The following is a 17499-nucleotide window of genomic DNA, read 5'->3' on the forward strand; positions in this document are numbered from 1 at the left end:
TTCAAGGCTCAGGGGTCCAAGATTATCTTCTGTGTCTGTGTTAATTGGTTTCCCTTTTCTTTGTTGAAGAGGGTCTTTGCAATCCTTCTGCCTAGTCTGCCATCTTGCCGGAAGCCTTATACATGTGTTTTTAAAACAATTACAAAAACACTTGCCAATTTAATCAGTTACTTCCTTTGCTTCCAGATCTTGGAAGGTGCCATTCACACTGACAAGTTGAGAATCATTATGGATTGGGAATAGAACAATTTGAGAGAAAAGATACTCGGCAACAATTTTTATCCACATTCTCATGGGGTCTTTTCCTTAAAGAACCCTACAGATCAAAATGTTTTATTTGAACATCTGAAGGCACCCATAAATTGCATCAATATATAAATAAATATCCAAGACCAAATGAGTTCTTTGTGGTGGTGGTGGTGGTCGTGTGTGTGTGTGTGAAGTTGCTCATCTTGTCTCAACCCCATAATTATAGGAAGTTCTACAGCTTAGCCACGTAGCCCCACAAGCTGTGTGTCCACATCTGAAAACTCTAGAGATACCAAAATGCCATAGCTTCATCCAGAAACCTCTCCCATGACAGGAATCTCTTAGTCTTGTTCAAATGAATCCTCCCCAACAGCACTGAAAGGGCTGGCGACAGATGGAGGACAATGGCATGGATGACAAAAGACAAAAGAAACTGTGCGATTCCACATGGGCTTGCTACATCGATTGTGACTGTGGCATCTGCTCAGCTTCTAGTAAGCCTCAGGCCTTCTGTGGACATCCACTGGCTACAGCTCAATCAAGCAGGTACACAGGTATAATGAAGGAACCTCCACAGACAGGAAGGTGAAAGGATTAAAGAAGGCAAGAGAGAATTCAAGACAACAGGAAAGCTAAGCTGCTGATTAACCAGTTAATGTGACTCACTTCATTGCTGTTTCTCTTCCAAGTTTTACAGTCAGTGTAATTAGCCAAACACCCAGGTACTCCTTGGCATCTACTAGACTTTGCCTGAGTTTTGGCATAAATCCGTCACCATGCTGGCCTTCCAGGGGGCCTGTCTGCCTTACAGGATGTATTTCATGTTTTAAGAAAGTACTGACAATAAGCACATGAGAAAAAGCTCAAAATCATTAGCTATCCAGGAAATGCCAATGAAAATCACAATGCCTTCACACCTACTCAAAATACCAGACCTGTTGCCAGTTGAGTCAATTCTGACTCACAGCAACCCTATGGGACACAGCTGAACTTCCCAGGCAGTTTCCAAGGCTGTACTCTTTCTGGAAGCAGATGGCTACATCTTTCTCCCTCAGAGCAGCTGGTGTGTTTGACCCTCCAACGTTTTGGTTAGCAGCCGAGTGCTTAACCGCTGCACAACCAGGGCTCCCTTCACACCCACTAGGATAGCTATAATTAAAAAGACAGATAATTACAAGTGTTGGCAAGACATGGGGAAATTGGAACCTTCGTCATTGCTGGAAGGAACGTAAAATGGTGCAGCCGCTCTGAGGAAGTCTGACAGTTCCTCAGTGTTAAACATGATTCCGCAATTACACTCCTAGGTTTGTGCCTGAGATGAATGGAAACATACGTCCATGCTGACACTGGTGCAGAAATGTTCACAACAGCTTTTTCATAACAGCTGAAAGGTGCAAGCAATGCAATGTCCATCAGCTGATGAACAGATCAACAAAATGTGGTAAATCCAAACAATGGAACAGTATTCGGCCAATGAAAGGAGTGAAGTGCTGATAGAGGCTCCAACATGGGTAAACCTTGAAACCTTTACACTAAGGAAAGAAGCCAGCCACAGCAGACCACATACTGTATGATTCCACATAAGTGAAATGTCCAGAACAGGCAAATCTATGAAGATAGGCAGGAGATTAGTGGTTGCCTAGGGCTTGGGGGACCTGGGAGGAAATAGAGAGGGAAGGCTAGCTAATAGGTACAGGCTTTCTTTTGAAGCCAATGAAGCTGTTCAGGAAATAAATATTGGTGATGGCTGTGCTGCACTAACAAAACACTAAAATCCATCAGATTTGACCCTTTAAGATGGTAAAGAGCTGTTATATATCAGAGGGAGCGAGGAGAGCCCTGCAAGTGCCCTGCTGTCCCAAGTCATTAGCTGCACTTACCATTCGTAGGTTTTGAGTTGTTCTTGTTTCAACGGCTCTGAGGATCTCGCGAAATCTCCCAACTCCTCTTGTCAAGTTTCTGTGTGCACAAAGAGTTTGACAGCGTTTCCCTCTCACATGTATTGATATTAAATACTTTATACACATATGTCAATGCATTTTGTCTACATGAAAGCTATTGGCTACATTTTAAACAATTATCCTATTCATCTTCGTTCAACTCTGAAAAATTGGACCTGGGATTAATGATCTTATGTGCTTACTAACCCTGATCAAAATTTCTCAAAGACTGAAAATCAGTTCTGAGGCAAAAAGAAGAAAGAAGAAGAAGGAAGAAGAAACCGAAAAAAATGAGCAAAATAACAAGATGCAAGAGCCTAGCTTCACACTTACCATCCAGTGAGTGGCTCTGTGTCTTTCATGCTCTGCTGAGGGGCACGGAAACCTGTCTCTTCATTTACAAGGTGGAGGACAGCGCTAGACCAATGGGAGTTTAGTAATATCAGCTAGGCCCCGTGTGTACTGTGGGTGAAGGCTCTTGTAACTTGTATTTAATGGGCAGGACAGAGATAAAGGGGTATGAAAAATGAGGGGGCTCCACTAAGCAACTGCTCTGCATCTCTGAGAACAAACCACTGGCCGACAAATCCAGCAAGCCACCCGTCCTCCCACCCCACACTGACAGGAAGAATGAAGGGTCAAGGCCCCTCCGGAGGCCAGTATGTGATGACAGGGACCTGGAGCCGCCTGCCTGTGATCAAAACACACCACCATCACCTGAAGCACACACCCCACAGAACTGCATTTGGTGACACATTCTATTAAAGGACAATCATTCTTTAGTAACATCCAGGTCCATCTATCTGGGCCCCACTTGCCCCACTGAAAACAGTGCCCGGCCTGCTCAGCTGGGAACATCTTGCAGACGATCCCTTTACGTTGAGCACTGGCACCACCTATGACATAACTCGCTGATATTTATAACCAGCTCATTAGAACACATCTTATCTTTCCAAAAAGCCACAGAGCAGGTCAGCCGGTGCAGACCTATCAGCCAGCCTCTGCAGTTAGTGGCAGATGCTCTAGGTATTTGGCTCTCTTCTTGGATGACATTTTAAATCACACAAAGGTATTAAATCAAACGGAATGTGGGTTCTGTAGTTACAAGTACTCGCAAGGGCTATTAATTCGTATCTTATACCTACATGACATCCCAGGACTCTCATTCATAAGAACAGCCCCAGACCTTTAAGATAATGGTTTATTGGCACAGGAATATCAACACGCTCGCCCACACAGCCGATGATAGCGGATCAGAAGCTTTATGGTGGCATAAAGACAGGCTTGTGTTCAGGGCCCAGAGCAGCACTAAAGGAAATGGAATGGAGATGTGAATAAAAACTAGGCAGCAGGCCCTCGGACATGCAATCTCCTCTGCTCTCCACTTCATTTGTTTTTATGGGACCTGTGTTCCCAGGCAGTGGGTACATCTGCTCTGGGCTGAAGCTCAGTTCTCCTAAGTAACATGAGGAGGAAGAAACAGCCACAGCTAAAAAGGGATGAGTGTGGATGTGCTGGTTGAATTTCGTTCCAGAATCACTGATGAAGCTCCTACTATGCACAGAAATAGGAGCCCAATAGTTAGGCGCTTGGCTACTAACCAAAAGGGTGGCAGTTTGAACCCACATAGCCATTCTGTGGGGAAAAGACCCGGCTATCTGCTCCTGTCCAGATTACAGCCCAGAAAACCACCTGGGGCAGGCCTACTCTGCCCCATGGGGTTGCTCTAAGGGGGGAATTGATTCAGCAGTGCTGAACAGCAACAACACGTACACACACGACGGCAATTTGAGATAAGGGTGGGTCTGGGGTAACACAACTAGAGATGCTGGTTGATAGAGCTTCTTTACAGGGTGGGAATTGGGCCTTGAACAGCAGTATTGACTGTAAATATTAGAATGCAGGGCAGACTATGGATAGGAATTGGTCATTCAGGGTGTTTCCTGTGCCCTGCTCGCAGAATGAGCTACAGTTACAAAAGCACAGAATTTTCTAGCTATCAATGATCCAACACAATCTAGTTCACTATGACACAGAAGCGGCCCAGCTTACCCAGCTTCACAAAACTAGCAACAGGTCGAGCTGGGAGCTTCTACACACATACACTCTCTCTTAAATGCGCAAAAGAGAGCCTGTGATCTTTTGAACCATTAACATGTACACTGCTTAATTAATATACATATAATATAAATCTCATGTGTTCCAGTGATCAAAATGGCAAGGGAAATCAGTCGGCCTAACTGAAGAAGTCTGGTGTCTGAGGGCAATGCCCTGGGGTGCCTGAGATGATGAAAACGGATAGAGAAATTCAGCTCTCCTCTCCCAGGCGAGGTGGTTTCTCCCGTGCAGGCCCGAGGCCCTCTGGTGGAAGAGTGGGAGAAGTCTCAGGCCCGAGGGTGCCCCACGGGATGGGGCAAACCCAGCATGTTCCCAACGAAGCTTTGGAAGCAAACAGCAGTTTCTCTCTAACTGTTTCCAGTTGATTTCCGGACAGAGCTCAGCGCTCAGAACCAAGGTCTTTCCCGAGAAGAAGCTGGGACAGAATCCGCAGTGAACACAGAATGGAGAAGGCCTGAGGCTGGGACCTCCTGCAATGAATGCTGGCCTCATGGAAGGACCCGTGAGACTGGCCTCAGTCCCACCAGAGAGCACCCTGACAGCAGGAGGAAGAAAGGACTGGGGGGAGAAGATTGCACACCTTAAATCGTGGAAAAGGAAAAAATTCTCCAAATGCAAAAAGTATTCAGCAAATCGTATACCAGTCAAAGAATCTTGTTACATAATTTTATTCAATCAGTCATTTCCACTGTTACTGCAAAAGCAGAAACCATTTCTTTTTAGAATCCAGAGTTTGATAACCATAATAAAAAAAAATGTCTGCAAGGATAGAAAGGAACCAAAAAAAGGGGGTGAGCGGTGGGAGTTAACTTGCCAGTGCTATATTCTAAATGCTACAAAATACCCTGATTTGAGGGAAATAAACAAAACCCACGTAACTGCTCTCATGTCTCTAAACTATTAGTTTATTCTTCAGAGTCGGAAGTCCATTAAGAGTCTTGACTAAATTGCTGCTTAAATTAAAAACTCCCAAATGAAGACAAGACAGTCACAGTCAAGGCATTCCCATTTCTGGAGGTTTCCACAGACCCCTGACATGGTGTCATTCCTTCCATTTCAGCACCCTTGACTGAGCGAGTGCAATGACGTCAGCATTCATTAGAGTCAACTACTCTCCAAACCAGGGCTGCTGCCAGCAGTCGAGCGGTGGGCACTGTGGCAAGCTGTCGGAGCTCGGGACTCATCTCCTGGACCTTGCCACAGCAAGCTGCCTGTGCTGGGTGCACTGCCCTCCACATGAACAGTTCCCAAAAGTTCAGCCACTGTCAAGGAGAAAGGGCCTCAAGCCCCTTGGGCACCAGCTGGCTGTTCAGCCTGACAGGCTGGCAAAACCCTGCCTTCACTGGCAAACACTGCGGTCCATCTCTGACCCACCAGGGAGACCCTCAGACCAGGGGCCCACTGCCTTGTTTCTGCTCAGACCCCATGACGCAGTACTCTGCTTTGGCAGCAAAGTCCACCTACTTTTCACAGACACACATTCTGCTCCTCCCTCAACCTACTTCTATTTTTTCTTCTTTGCTCCCTGCTTTCACCCTCCTCCTTCTGAGCCTCCTCCTTCCAGGCCTTGCTGTCTGCTGGCCCTTAGGTTGTGCAAAGCATGACTTCCTGGGAGTCAGCACTGGCCTCACTGGACACCAGCACTTGGCCCTCCCTCTTGGCCTCCATCCTTGCAACAGGCTCTAGGCCCCCCTCGGGCCCTGCAGCAGAGCTGTGAAGTCTGGTCTCTGAAATTGATGTTCTTATAAGCTCTCTGATAGCGTAGTGCCTAAGGCACTTGGCTGCTAACCAGAAGGCTGGAAGTTCAAACCCATCAGCCACTCCTCGGAAGGAAGATGGGGCAATCTACTTCCGTGGTGATACTGCCTCAGAAACCCAAGGAGGGCTCGCTATGAGTCGGGTTCGACTCGACGGCACATAACAACAACAACAAGCTCACAGCAGTGCTTGGTTCTGTCCTGTTCTAGTCCATGACTATGAACAACACTCTCTCGTCACCTTTACCTATCAAACCAAGGTGAAACGTATGTGGGAAGGGAGCCAGAGCTACAACGTCAAAACTGGGTGTTGGAAAACCAAGGCTGAGGAGAAACTTGGGGACCTGAGAACCATGTCACCTCATGATGGGTGGTGACTTTAATGTCAAGCTCACTACATTTCCTTCTGTTGTTTCGCCTTTCATTTCCTGTGGGTACGGTGGGAGGAAACAATTCCTCCTCTTAATTTATCCTTTCAAACTATCTTTGGCCTTGATGTTTGCCTGAGGCCACCAATATACCTAAATTCCATATCAACTGTCATTGCCATGTGAACTCCAAGTTGTAGTGTGAATAAAATACTTTTTATACTAGATGTCAAAGTCCTGGGTAATAAGGAAAAGCTACCCCTGCTACAGGATGTTCAATATTTTTCTCTTTCTCTGTGGCTGAGAACTTTATAACTAAAGATCAATTACAGAACAAATCAATACACCAGACCTCTCAGAACTAAGAAATCATTTGGACTTTTTTTCTCTCTCTTATTTTTCCTATAGAAATCCAGGAAAAGTCTTAAAGCCAACAAGCACTTCCCAAGATTCTTAAGCAGCAGGTTATTCCAACCATTTTCAGCATGGTCATATACCAGGTTCCAGGCTGGTGAACAAGAGCCACCATCCCTGGCCCATGGCACGTGGGCAGCCCCACATCCTCCAAAGGAAACTAAGTACAAGGGCACAGCTCTTGGTCTAGTTCACTGACATATCCCAAGTCCCTGGAACACAGCCCGGTATACAGGAAGCGCCCGATATTTGTGCAATGATTGAAATTCAGAATCATCATGAGCTGCCTGAAGCAAGACCACAGAGGGCATGTTGTCTATCTGTTTCTTGCCTCCTTGTTTCTCACTGAGCATGGACTGGCAGGCAACAAAGCCCGCCCCTCTCTTAGGTTGAATACATCTCATTCGCCCTCAGAGGCTGGCATGGGTGCCTGAGGAGCAGCAAGCCTGCCCCAAACAACACGTCTGGGCACACCGGGCCCAGCAGCCATGTGGGCAATGAGGATTCCCAGCTCTTGTTGCAGGAAAAGACCACACTTTCCTGCCCAGGTGCCTTCACACTTGCCTCTCTTTCTTTCTGATGTGTCCTGGGGAGGGACTCCCAGTCATCTTTAAGACCCGTATCAGAGATCACTTTGGGACAACACTCCCAGCTTCCCCTGGAAAAGAAAGGCACTGCTCCCTCAATGCTCCCATCTTTGCATATATTTTGAGTATAGACAGCACCTAACACACTGATACTCATTTTGTAATTACGTTTATCCACCAACCAAACTGGTGTCATTCTGAGGGCAAAGGCCCTCTTCGTACCCATCGCTCCTTGTCCCACAGCCACACACAGCCAGTCAGCCATCCAGGAAATGCTTAATAAGCCATGTACCCCAAAAAGGAAGGAAACAGATCTCCCATCTTACATTCAGAAGCTCCATTCCTCACCTTCTTGCTGAAAAGCACAACATTTTCTTGATGACAAAGCTGACAACTGAATCAGATAGCTCTGACACATGACATGTGCCCCATCAGGGTTCTGGTCATCAACACTCACAACCCGAGGAAAATTGAAAGGTACCAGGTACCTACTAGGTCAATGTCTCTTAGTTCTCAGGCTTAGGAATTGCTGCCCCATCACTTACATAACCCTCAGTATCATCTATTTTGAAAAAGAAGCCCAACAAATCCCTTCCCACTCTGGAAAGCAGGAGAAGAAAAAGACATCCTTCACAGTCCAAAAGGACTCTTCTGGCCGGTTGTCAGGATGCTGTTTTTCCTGGAATGGATTCCAACTTCTCCCTCTGTACATACTCTTCGCCTCATATCCAATGACATGCATTTGTGAAGACAGATGGCTTGCTGCAGTCAGGAGCCAGGGATCAAACCCACAACCTTGGCCTTGTTAGCAAAGATCAATGGCGTGAGCCAGCCGCAACCTAGATATAGTGACGGAGGGTATGTCAACCATCTACGCTGGGATGGGAACAAAACAGGAGAAGTTTCAGGAAGTCTCATTTCAAACCTAATGAGAAGAGTACCAGGCTTAACAACATTTTTTGGACTACCTCAGCAACTAAGGTTTCCTCGTGACCAAAGCAGAGTAAATTCTATGCTTTGGTCAGCCAGCCAGGCAGCAAAGCGTATACTGAGCAGGCACTACGGAGCAGGCAGCATGTTAGGCACCAGAGACACAAAGTCAAAGGAGTCACAGACCATGGCTCCTCAGAATCACAGTTAATGGAACATGCAGACAAGTGCTTCCAGCAAGGCATGAGGAGGCATATTCACGAAAGGCCGGTGAACTGCTGAGAGAACTCAGGGGGAAGAACACTAATCCATCCTTCTACCCGCTCCTTTCTGTTCATCCAGACTCTGAGGCCCTGTTGAAATGTAGCAATAATGGAAGGCTTTGCCCTGTCTCCTGTCCTTCTTCCTTTTCAAACTCTGAGAATGGGTCAAAGGAACTCATTCTTCATTCAAAAAATAAATACACTGAGTGCCTCCTACATATCAGGCAAGGAGCTAGGCACCAGGAATGAAATGGTGAGCCAGCTAACAACATGCTTCCTCATGAACTTGTAGTTCAGTGATATTCAGTGTAACCCTACAAGCCAAAGAGTATCCAACATGTATCCAGACTCCTCAATCTTTACACTTTTAACAAACCAAACTGGAACTTATCTGTGCTAGATAAGGACTGTCCTTCAAAGCCTTCACCTGGGAATCCATGTTGCTGTGTGGTTAGGTGCCCTGAGCTGCTTCTGACTCAAAGCGCCCATCTGCCAGAGCAGAACTGCCCCCGGAGGGTTCCAGTGGCTGTGATCTTTATGGGAGCAGATCACCAGTCTCTCTCCTACAGTGTCACTGGGTAGATGTGAGCCGACAACCTCCTGGTTAGCAGCCAAGTACTTAACTGTTTGTGCCATCAGGACTCCTTTGGGCTTTGGGAATCCATATATTTATCTACATAAGCTTAAGCAAAATGGAGTTTTGGTTCTGGAGGTAGACTGAGTTCTAACCCATGCTTTGCAACTTAGTAGTATCAACTTAAAACAAGAGTCTGGAGAAAAGATGGAAGGTGTCAAGATTTTCATTTCACTCAGATAAACAATCAATGCCCAGGGAAGCAGCACCCAAGAAAGCAAAGGACGTATTGCACTGGGGCAAATCTGCTGCAAAAGACCTCTTTAAAGTGTTTAAGAGCAAAGATGTCACTTTGAAGACCAAGGTGTGCCTGATCCAAGCCCTGGTATTTTCAATAGCCTCAAATGCTTGTGAGAGCTGGACAGTGAATAAGGAAGACTGAAGAAGAACTGATGCTCTTGAATTGTGGTGCTGGTGAAGAGTAATGAATGGACCATGGACTGCTAGAAGAATGAACTCATCTGTCTTGGAGGAAGTATGTAGCCAGAACGCTCCTTAGAAGCGAGAGTGGCCAGACTTCATTTCTCATACTTTGGTCATGTTGTCAGGAGGGACCAGTCTCTGGAGAAAGACATCATGCTTGGTAAAGTGGGGGCAGCAAAAGAAGGGAAGACCCTCAATGAGATGGATGACACAGCGGCTGCAAACATGGGCTCAAGAACAGCAACAACTCTGAGGATGGCACCGGACCAGGCAGTGTTTCATTCTGTTGTACACAGGGTTGAAACCAACGTGATGGCACCTAACTACAACAACTGTGGTCCAAGATCTCCCCCACCAAGCTCACAGATTTGTCCTACAACAGCAGAGGACGATGACTGATGTCACGCGAGGATAGGAGACTCCCTTTGGGTTCCAGGGCTCACTCTCCTGAGAGTGCTGTGACTCTTCCTGGGGAGGAGTGCAAACACTCAAGGGGGTTGGACAACGGAATCCTCATTGTTCGATCTCAATTATAGCACAGATAACACTGGGAGGTTGTTCCGAATTAATCCAGAAAGAACCAGGCCAAATTCAAAAATATGAGTGGCTGAGCTACCAAGCTTTTTGCTTGTTGGTTTGTTTTGGGGAGGGTGGATTTAAGAAATGCTTTATTTTTTATTATTTTCAATATGGTGACAAATATATAACAAAACAATGTCTTTTCAGCCATTTTTACATGTATAATTCAGAGATATTAATTACATTTATGATGCCCTACAATCATCACCACTGTACATTCCTAAATCTTTTCAGCACCCTAAACAGAAACTCAGGCCCTTCAAGCAACACCTCTGTATTTCCCCTCCCACCCACCCCTGATAATCACTAATAAACTTTGACTAATAAACTATGACTATCTATTCTTGATACTTGATATAAATGGGATCATATTTGTCCTTTTGTGTTTGACAATGTCCCTCAGTATAATTCTTTTAATGTTCATCCATGATGCAGCATGTAGCAGAACTTCATTTCTTGCTATGACTGAGTAATATTCCACTGTATCTATGCACCGAATTTTATTTACCCATTCATCTGTTGAAGGGTATTTGGGTTGTTTCCACCTTTTAGCTATCGTGCGTAATGCTGCAATGAGCAATGGTATGTAGGTTTCTGTTTGAGTCCTTGTGTACAATCTTTCAGGGATGTATTTAGGAGTGGGATTGCTGGGTCATATGGTAGTTCTACATTTAACTTTTTGAGGAACTGCCAATCTATTTTCCACAGTGGGCTGCACCATTTTACAGTCCCACCAGAAATGGATGAAAGTTCCAATTTCTCCACATCCTTGGCAACACTTGCTTTGCCATTTTACTGATAACAGCTTCCTAGTGGGGGGTGAAGAGGTATCTTACTGTGCTTTTGATTTTCATTTCCCCACTCCTCGGAAGGAAGGTTGGGCAATCTACTTCCGTAGTGATACTGCCTCAGCAATCCAAGGAGGGGTCACTATGAGTAGGGCCGACTCGAGGGCACACAACAACAACAACAAAGACTAATAATGACTTTGAGTATCTTTTCGTGTGTTTACCAGCCATTTATCTTTATCTTTGGCGAAATGTCTATTCAAGTTCTTTGCCCACTTTTTAATTGGGTGGTTTGTGTTTTTGTTGCTGAGTCCAGCAAGAGTTTTATGAGATTGGAATACAAAGCTGAAAAGGGACTAGCTTGGCACCGATATAAGTTACTTCCACGGAGAGCAGTCTCTGCTCCAGATCCAGCTCGTGCCAGGAGACATGCACATTTAGCATGAGGAGAGCAGAAGGACCTAGAGTGCCAGAGACTCTCATGAAAGGGGTGCAATGAATGACGTGCAACATTGATGAGTACCAAACCAAATCAAACCCACAGCCAGAGATGACTCTGACTCACAGTGACCCTACAGGACAGAGCAGACCTGCCCCATACAGTTTCCAAAGTAGTAATCTTTTCAAAAGCAGATTATTACATCTTTCTCCTGTGGGGCAGCTAGAGAGTTTGAACTGCCGATCTTTCCGTTAGCAGCCAACTGCTTAAACAATGAGCCACCAGGGATTCTTTGAAGAGTACCACACCCACTTAATATTGACATTAGGCCTTAATAACAACGTAGAAGAAACAGTCTAGAAGGTGGACACACTCCGCTAACAATATGACTTCAAACATTAATAAATTCTAAGCAGCAAAGTCACACAGCAAAAAGGATTATTCTGACCATCCTATTCATCCAGTCAATTGGGCTGTGGAGAAGGAGGAAGGCAGAAAGGAAATCAGGGAAGAAAAGTCCCTCCAAATGTACCACAAATACTTGAGCTTGAGTTTAAGTGCAAGGATAAGAGTGCAATGCTTGCTTCCATTTCCATTAGCAGAAAACAGGAGATCATTTCTAAAACAACCTCCTGGAACAATATTTCAAAAGCTATGACAAGTGAGAAAAAAATCCAAGAGAATCAGTTGGCAGCGGGGAAGAACTTTGAATGTACAGGGGTCACTGGTCCAAATGACTTCAGAGCCAAGCTGGTGGCAGAGGTGGGTGAAGAGGGGCCCTGATACAATAGGTTGGGTGTCTTAAGCCCCAGGCCTTGCCTACAGGCATCCAACTAAAACATATGGCAGATGAACTTGATAGGCACAGGAGTATCTTTGCCTTTCACTGGTAAATAAAAGCCTCCAATTCCTTACTTGAGAAAACAAGTAAGAGCAATATGGCTGGGTGTGAGGCATCGCAGCCAGCACTGTATAGAATTCTCACACATTCTCATGAGTCAGCCAGAAAACTCGTTTGGGCCTGGGAAAGGATAAAAAGTTGGGAACAAAAAAGAAAAAGGCAAAAGTCGAGCATGATCATGAAGAGAGAAAGGGCAGGGAGGGAGAACGGAACAGAGACATCTGGAAACATGGCAAAAGGAGAAAAATACCAGATGCCAAAAAATACACGATGCCAGGTCTGCATTGAGGAGGGTCCCAGACTTGGGCAATAGATTCTATCTTGAGGTGCCTGTTTCCCCATCTATCAAACGGGGTTGACACCACTGATTTCTGATGCCTGACTGAGAGGGCGCCTGAAGGAGTCCCAACCTAGCTCAAAAGCACGTCAGTCCCCCCACCCCACAGCCTGTACTACCTCCACCACCCACAACCTGGCCCCTCATGAACATTTACTGGGTAAAAGCCAAAGACAGTCACTGGTACATGTGTGAACCTTTGTTTTAACAGAAAACATTGCAAAATCAAAGAGCCCTGGTGGTGTAACGGTTAAGCACACAGCTGCTAACTGAAAGGTCAGCAGTTCAAACCCACCAGCCATTCCACAGGAGAAAGACATGGCAGTCAGATTCCCTAAAGATTTATAGCCTTGGAAACCCTATGAGGCAGTTCTACTTTGTCCTATAGGGTCACTATGAGTTGGAATTGACACAATAGCAATGGCTTTTGTGGTTTTTAGTGTAAAATCAGAACTAGTTTCAATTACATACTATGTTGAAAAATGTCTTCTCAACTAACAAATGTTTATTTAGTACCTTCTGCAGTTTTATACATGAGGAAACAGACTCAGACAGAATATGTCACATGCCCATGATCACATGGTCCACGAACAAAAAGCTGGGATTTGAACCAAGGCCTAATCTGATTCCAGTGCCCAGAGAAGTTGAAGATGACCCCTGTCATGCAGAAGCTTGCAAACAAACTGACTAACTCCCATGAAACAAAAATAAAATCATCACAGAGAAAGATAAGCAACAAGGCAAGGGACAGAGGAGTGCCAGCCAGAGTGAGTCTCTGTACCTTAACACACCAGGCTTTCAAGAAGGGATCGGGAAAAATGTCTGCCTTGAGTATTATGCTCTTTTTCTTATGTGGGATAACTGACAGCAGCAGCTTGAAAGATTAGATGGGAAATTTAGGCGGCAGTAAGTTTAAGTCATCAGGGAAGGAACAATTCAGACAAGGAGGGCATGAATGGCTGCACAGCTCGAAGAAGGTAATCAACATCATGGGATTGTACACGTAGAAATGGTTGAACTGGTGTTATGTTTCATGTGTATATTCTCAACAACAAAAGCCATGATTTAACCAGTATTCATGACCCCTCCCATTGTGGGGGTGGGTGAAGGGATGGCAGAGAACTTCTGGTGAGTGGGCTGAGCTTCACAGCAGAAACAGAGCTCTGAAGTAAGATGGTATCAGACAAAGAGACTAGCACTGATAAGGTGATGACAATATACAAGTGGCCTGTCCACAAGCTGTTAGACAAGCTTCTAGGTTAAATTCTTCCATCATCTAACACTCATTCATTTGGCTCCTCCTACTCAGCATTCCCACCACCAGTCTGTCAGTTTGTCATTCTGTGGTGGCTTGGGTATTGCTATGATGCTGGAAGCTATGCCACCAGTATTTCAAACACCAGCACGGTCACCCATGGTGGACAGGTTTCAGCAGAGCTTCCAGACTAAGACAGACTAGAAAGAAGGACCTGGAAATCTAGATGCAACAATGGGTCTCTCCTCATCCAGAGCAAAGAAGAATGAAGAAAACCAAAGACACATGGAAACAATTAGTCCAAGTGACTGGTACACCATGTGATCCTCAGCCTATACAACTATGAAAGTAGAAGAATTAGATGGTACCTGGCTACCACTATCAACCACTCAGAGGGGGATCTATGTAGGAGATCCTGGATACAGTGGGAGAATAATGTGGAACAAAACTCAAAATATTAAAATAAATAAATAAAAGGGATCAGGTTTGCTGGTCTGATAGAGCCTGGTGAATCCCTGAGACTATGGCCCCTAGGTGCCCTTTGGGTCTGGAATTGAACCCACTCCTGGGGCTTCCAGTCAAACAAAAGACAGGCATATGAAGTAAACATTTACACTAGGTAGATACATTCCTTGGAGAGATCAATCATGGGAGAATAGAAGGGGTGTGTATGCACAGGGAGATGGTTCGGATGGGGGGTAGGAGTACATGGGAGAGAAGGACACAGGGAAGAGGTAACTATGGGGAGGAAGTGGGAGGGGAGCTGCTGCATTGTGGGAAATTGCAGTCAATGTCATGAGAAAAAGTGTATGTGAGCTGCTGTATGAAAAGCGAATTTGCTCTGTAAACTTTCACCCAAAGCACAATAAAAATTAAAAAGAATAAAACATACTCTAAAAAATATGGTTGCAGCCATACATTGAGTGGGAACTGCCAGAAATTCAAGCTGGATTCACAAGAGGACATGGAATGAGGGATATCATTGCTGATGGCAGATGGATATTGGCTGAGATTAGAGCATACCAGAAAGATATCTACCCATGTTTTGTTGCCTATGCAAAGGCATTCGACTGTGTGGATCATAGCAAATTATGGATAACATTGCAAAGAATGGGAATTCCAGAACACATAATTGTGCTAATGTGGAACCTGTACATAGACCAAGAGGTAGTCCTTCAAACAGAACAAGAAGATACTACTTGGTTTAAACTCAGGAAGGGTGTGTATCAGGGTTATAACCATTCACCATACTTATTCAATCTGTATGCTGAGCAAACAATCCAAGAAGTTATATGACTATATGAAGAAGAATATGGCATCAGGGTTGGAGAAAGACTCATCAACAACCTGAGCTATGCAAATGACTTGCTGAAAGTGAAGGTGACTTGAGGCACTTATTGATGAAGATCAACAACTACAGCTTTCAGTATGGGTTATACCAGAACATAAAGAAAACAAAAATACTTACAACTAGGCCAGTAAGCAACATCATGATAAGCAGAGAAAAGATTGAACTTGTCAAGGATTTAATTTTATTTGGATCTACAATCAACACCCACGGAAGCAGTAGTCAAGAAATCAAATGATATATTATTGCATTGGGGAAATCTGTTGCAAAAGACCTCTTGCAAGTGTTAAAGAGCAAAGATGTCACTTTGATGATTAAGATGCACCTGACCCAAGTCATGGTATTTTCAATCTTCTCACGCACATGTGAAAGTTGGACAATGAATAAGGAAGACTGAAGAATTGATGCATTTGAATTATGGTGTTGGCAAAGAACAGTGAATATACTGTAGATTGCCAGGAGAATGAACTAATCTGTCATGGAAGAAGTACAGTCAGAAAGCTTCTTAGAAGCAATGATGGCTAAACTTCGTCTCTCATACTTTGGACAAGTTATCAGGCGGGACTATCCCGGAGAAAGATACCATGCTTGGTGAAGTAGAGAGCCCTCAAGAGGAAGATTCTCAACAAGATGGATTGAAACAGTGGCTGCAACAATGGGCTCAAACATAACAACTGTTGTGAGGATGACACAGGACCAGGTAGTGTTTTGCTCTGTCATATATACGTGGGCTCACTACAAGTCGGAATCAACTCAACAGCACCTAACAGCACAACAGTCAGAATTTACAATCAATCAATCAGACCAGTGATCTCAAGTCGGCCCTTGCACTATCTATGGGGAGTAATAGCTTTGCTAATAAGCACATTAGCTGGGCAAATGTGATCTGTGAGGAGAATGTTTCATTTGCTCAAGGAATAAGGTATTTATTTTCAAGTCCCTTTAAGCCGTCCAGAAGAGTTGCCATTTACTATAACCACTGAGAAGATCATTAAAAATGATTCCATGTTACTCATCAAGAAAGTCTCCCTCAGACATTCAGCTCCTTCAAAACAGACTGAGTCTCCACATCCTGGGATAGAATAAAGATCCTGCTACCTATGTACTCACAGGGATGCTGCGAGGATTAGTGGTAACGGTAAGTGCTGAGAAAACGTTAGCTGTCATCATCTTCTTCTTCTGAGATGTCACTAATTGATTCCATACCGTTCTCTAACCTAATATTCCAGTTGGTTCTTCCACCAACCCAGCGTGACCCAGTAGTTACCCAAGTAACTACTACCTTGCCAACAGGCAGGCAGGAAGGAATTCATTATCCTCAACTGACAGAGTGGGAAACTGAGTCCCAAAGATGGGAGGGGAGAGACTTGCCCAAGAACTCAGTGAGTGAGTGGATGAGGCCTTGAGTCCGGCTTCCTGACCCCAGTCCAGGACCTTTCCTTTCGCTCTGCTGTGCACTGCCCGATCCTGTCTTATTGGCGCTCCAATTCTTTTTGTTATTATATATTTTATTTTTGTTTTACCTTTTTATTGTTTAAAATATAGCTACCAAAAGGATATAAAACAAATTCTCTTGTAACCACTACCCAGGTCGAAAAACAGGCCACTTACTCTATCCTAATTCCAAGCCCCTCCCTCCATCCAAAAGTACCTACTACCTTGACTTTCATAGTAACTACTTCATTCTGTTTCTTTATAGTTGGATCACTCAAGTGTGTCTCCTTACACTATAGTTTAGTCTTGCCCATGTTTGTCTGTTTTTTAACATGGTGTTTTAAATATCTCTTAATCTGCAGGTTTCTCTTCCACCTCTTTCTTTTCCTCACAATTTATCCGTTAAAGAATTTGGACCACTTGGCCTGTAGAGTTTCCCACAGGCTGGAAAACTGCATGCTTATAGTGCAATTCAATATATTCCCTTGTATTTCCTGCAAATTGGCAATTGGATTCTGAGGCTCAATCAATTCAAATTGGATACCTTTTGAAGACTTTGGAGGTGATGTATTCTTCTAATAGCAGACACATCATGTCTAGCTTCTGATTTTGTTTTAAGTTTTTATTTTAGTAATCTATGCTGTTCCATGCTTCTTCTTGTTGTTGTTGTTAAGTGCCGTCGAGTCGTTTCTGACTCATAGTGACCCCATGCACAGCAGAACGAAACACTGCCCA

General features: G+C 44.6%; 1 protein-coding gene across 1 annotated transcript in view; it reads right to left on the reverse strand.

Moving 5' to 3' along the window:
* The window catches only part of TTC7B (tetratricopeptide repeat domain 7B), a 397140-nt gene that overhangs the window by 259739 nt on the left and 119902 nt on the right, over positions 1–17499 (reverse strand). The window contains exon 4 of the mRNA XM_042781492.1: positions 2130–2208. Within this exon, the coding sequence (XP_042637426.1) occupies positions 2130–2208 (79 nt within the window). The remainder of the gene's footprint in view (positions 1–2129; positions 2209–17499) is intronic.

The sequence above is a fragment of the Orycteropus afer genome, unplaced genomic scaffold (genome assembly GCF_000298275.1).
Source record: "Orycteropus afer afer isolate SDZICR_OR568_19922 unplaced genomic scaffold, OryAfe1.0 scaffold00127, whole genome shotgun sequence".
NCBI classification, from domain to species: domain Eukaryota; kingdom Metazoa; phylum Chordata; class Mammalia; order Tubulidentata; family Orycteropodidae; genus Orycteropus; species Orycteropus afer.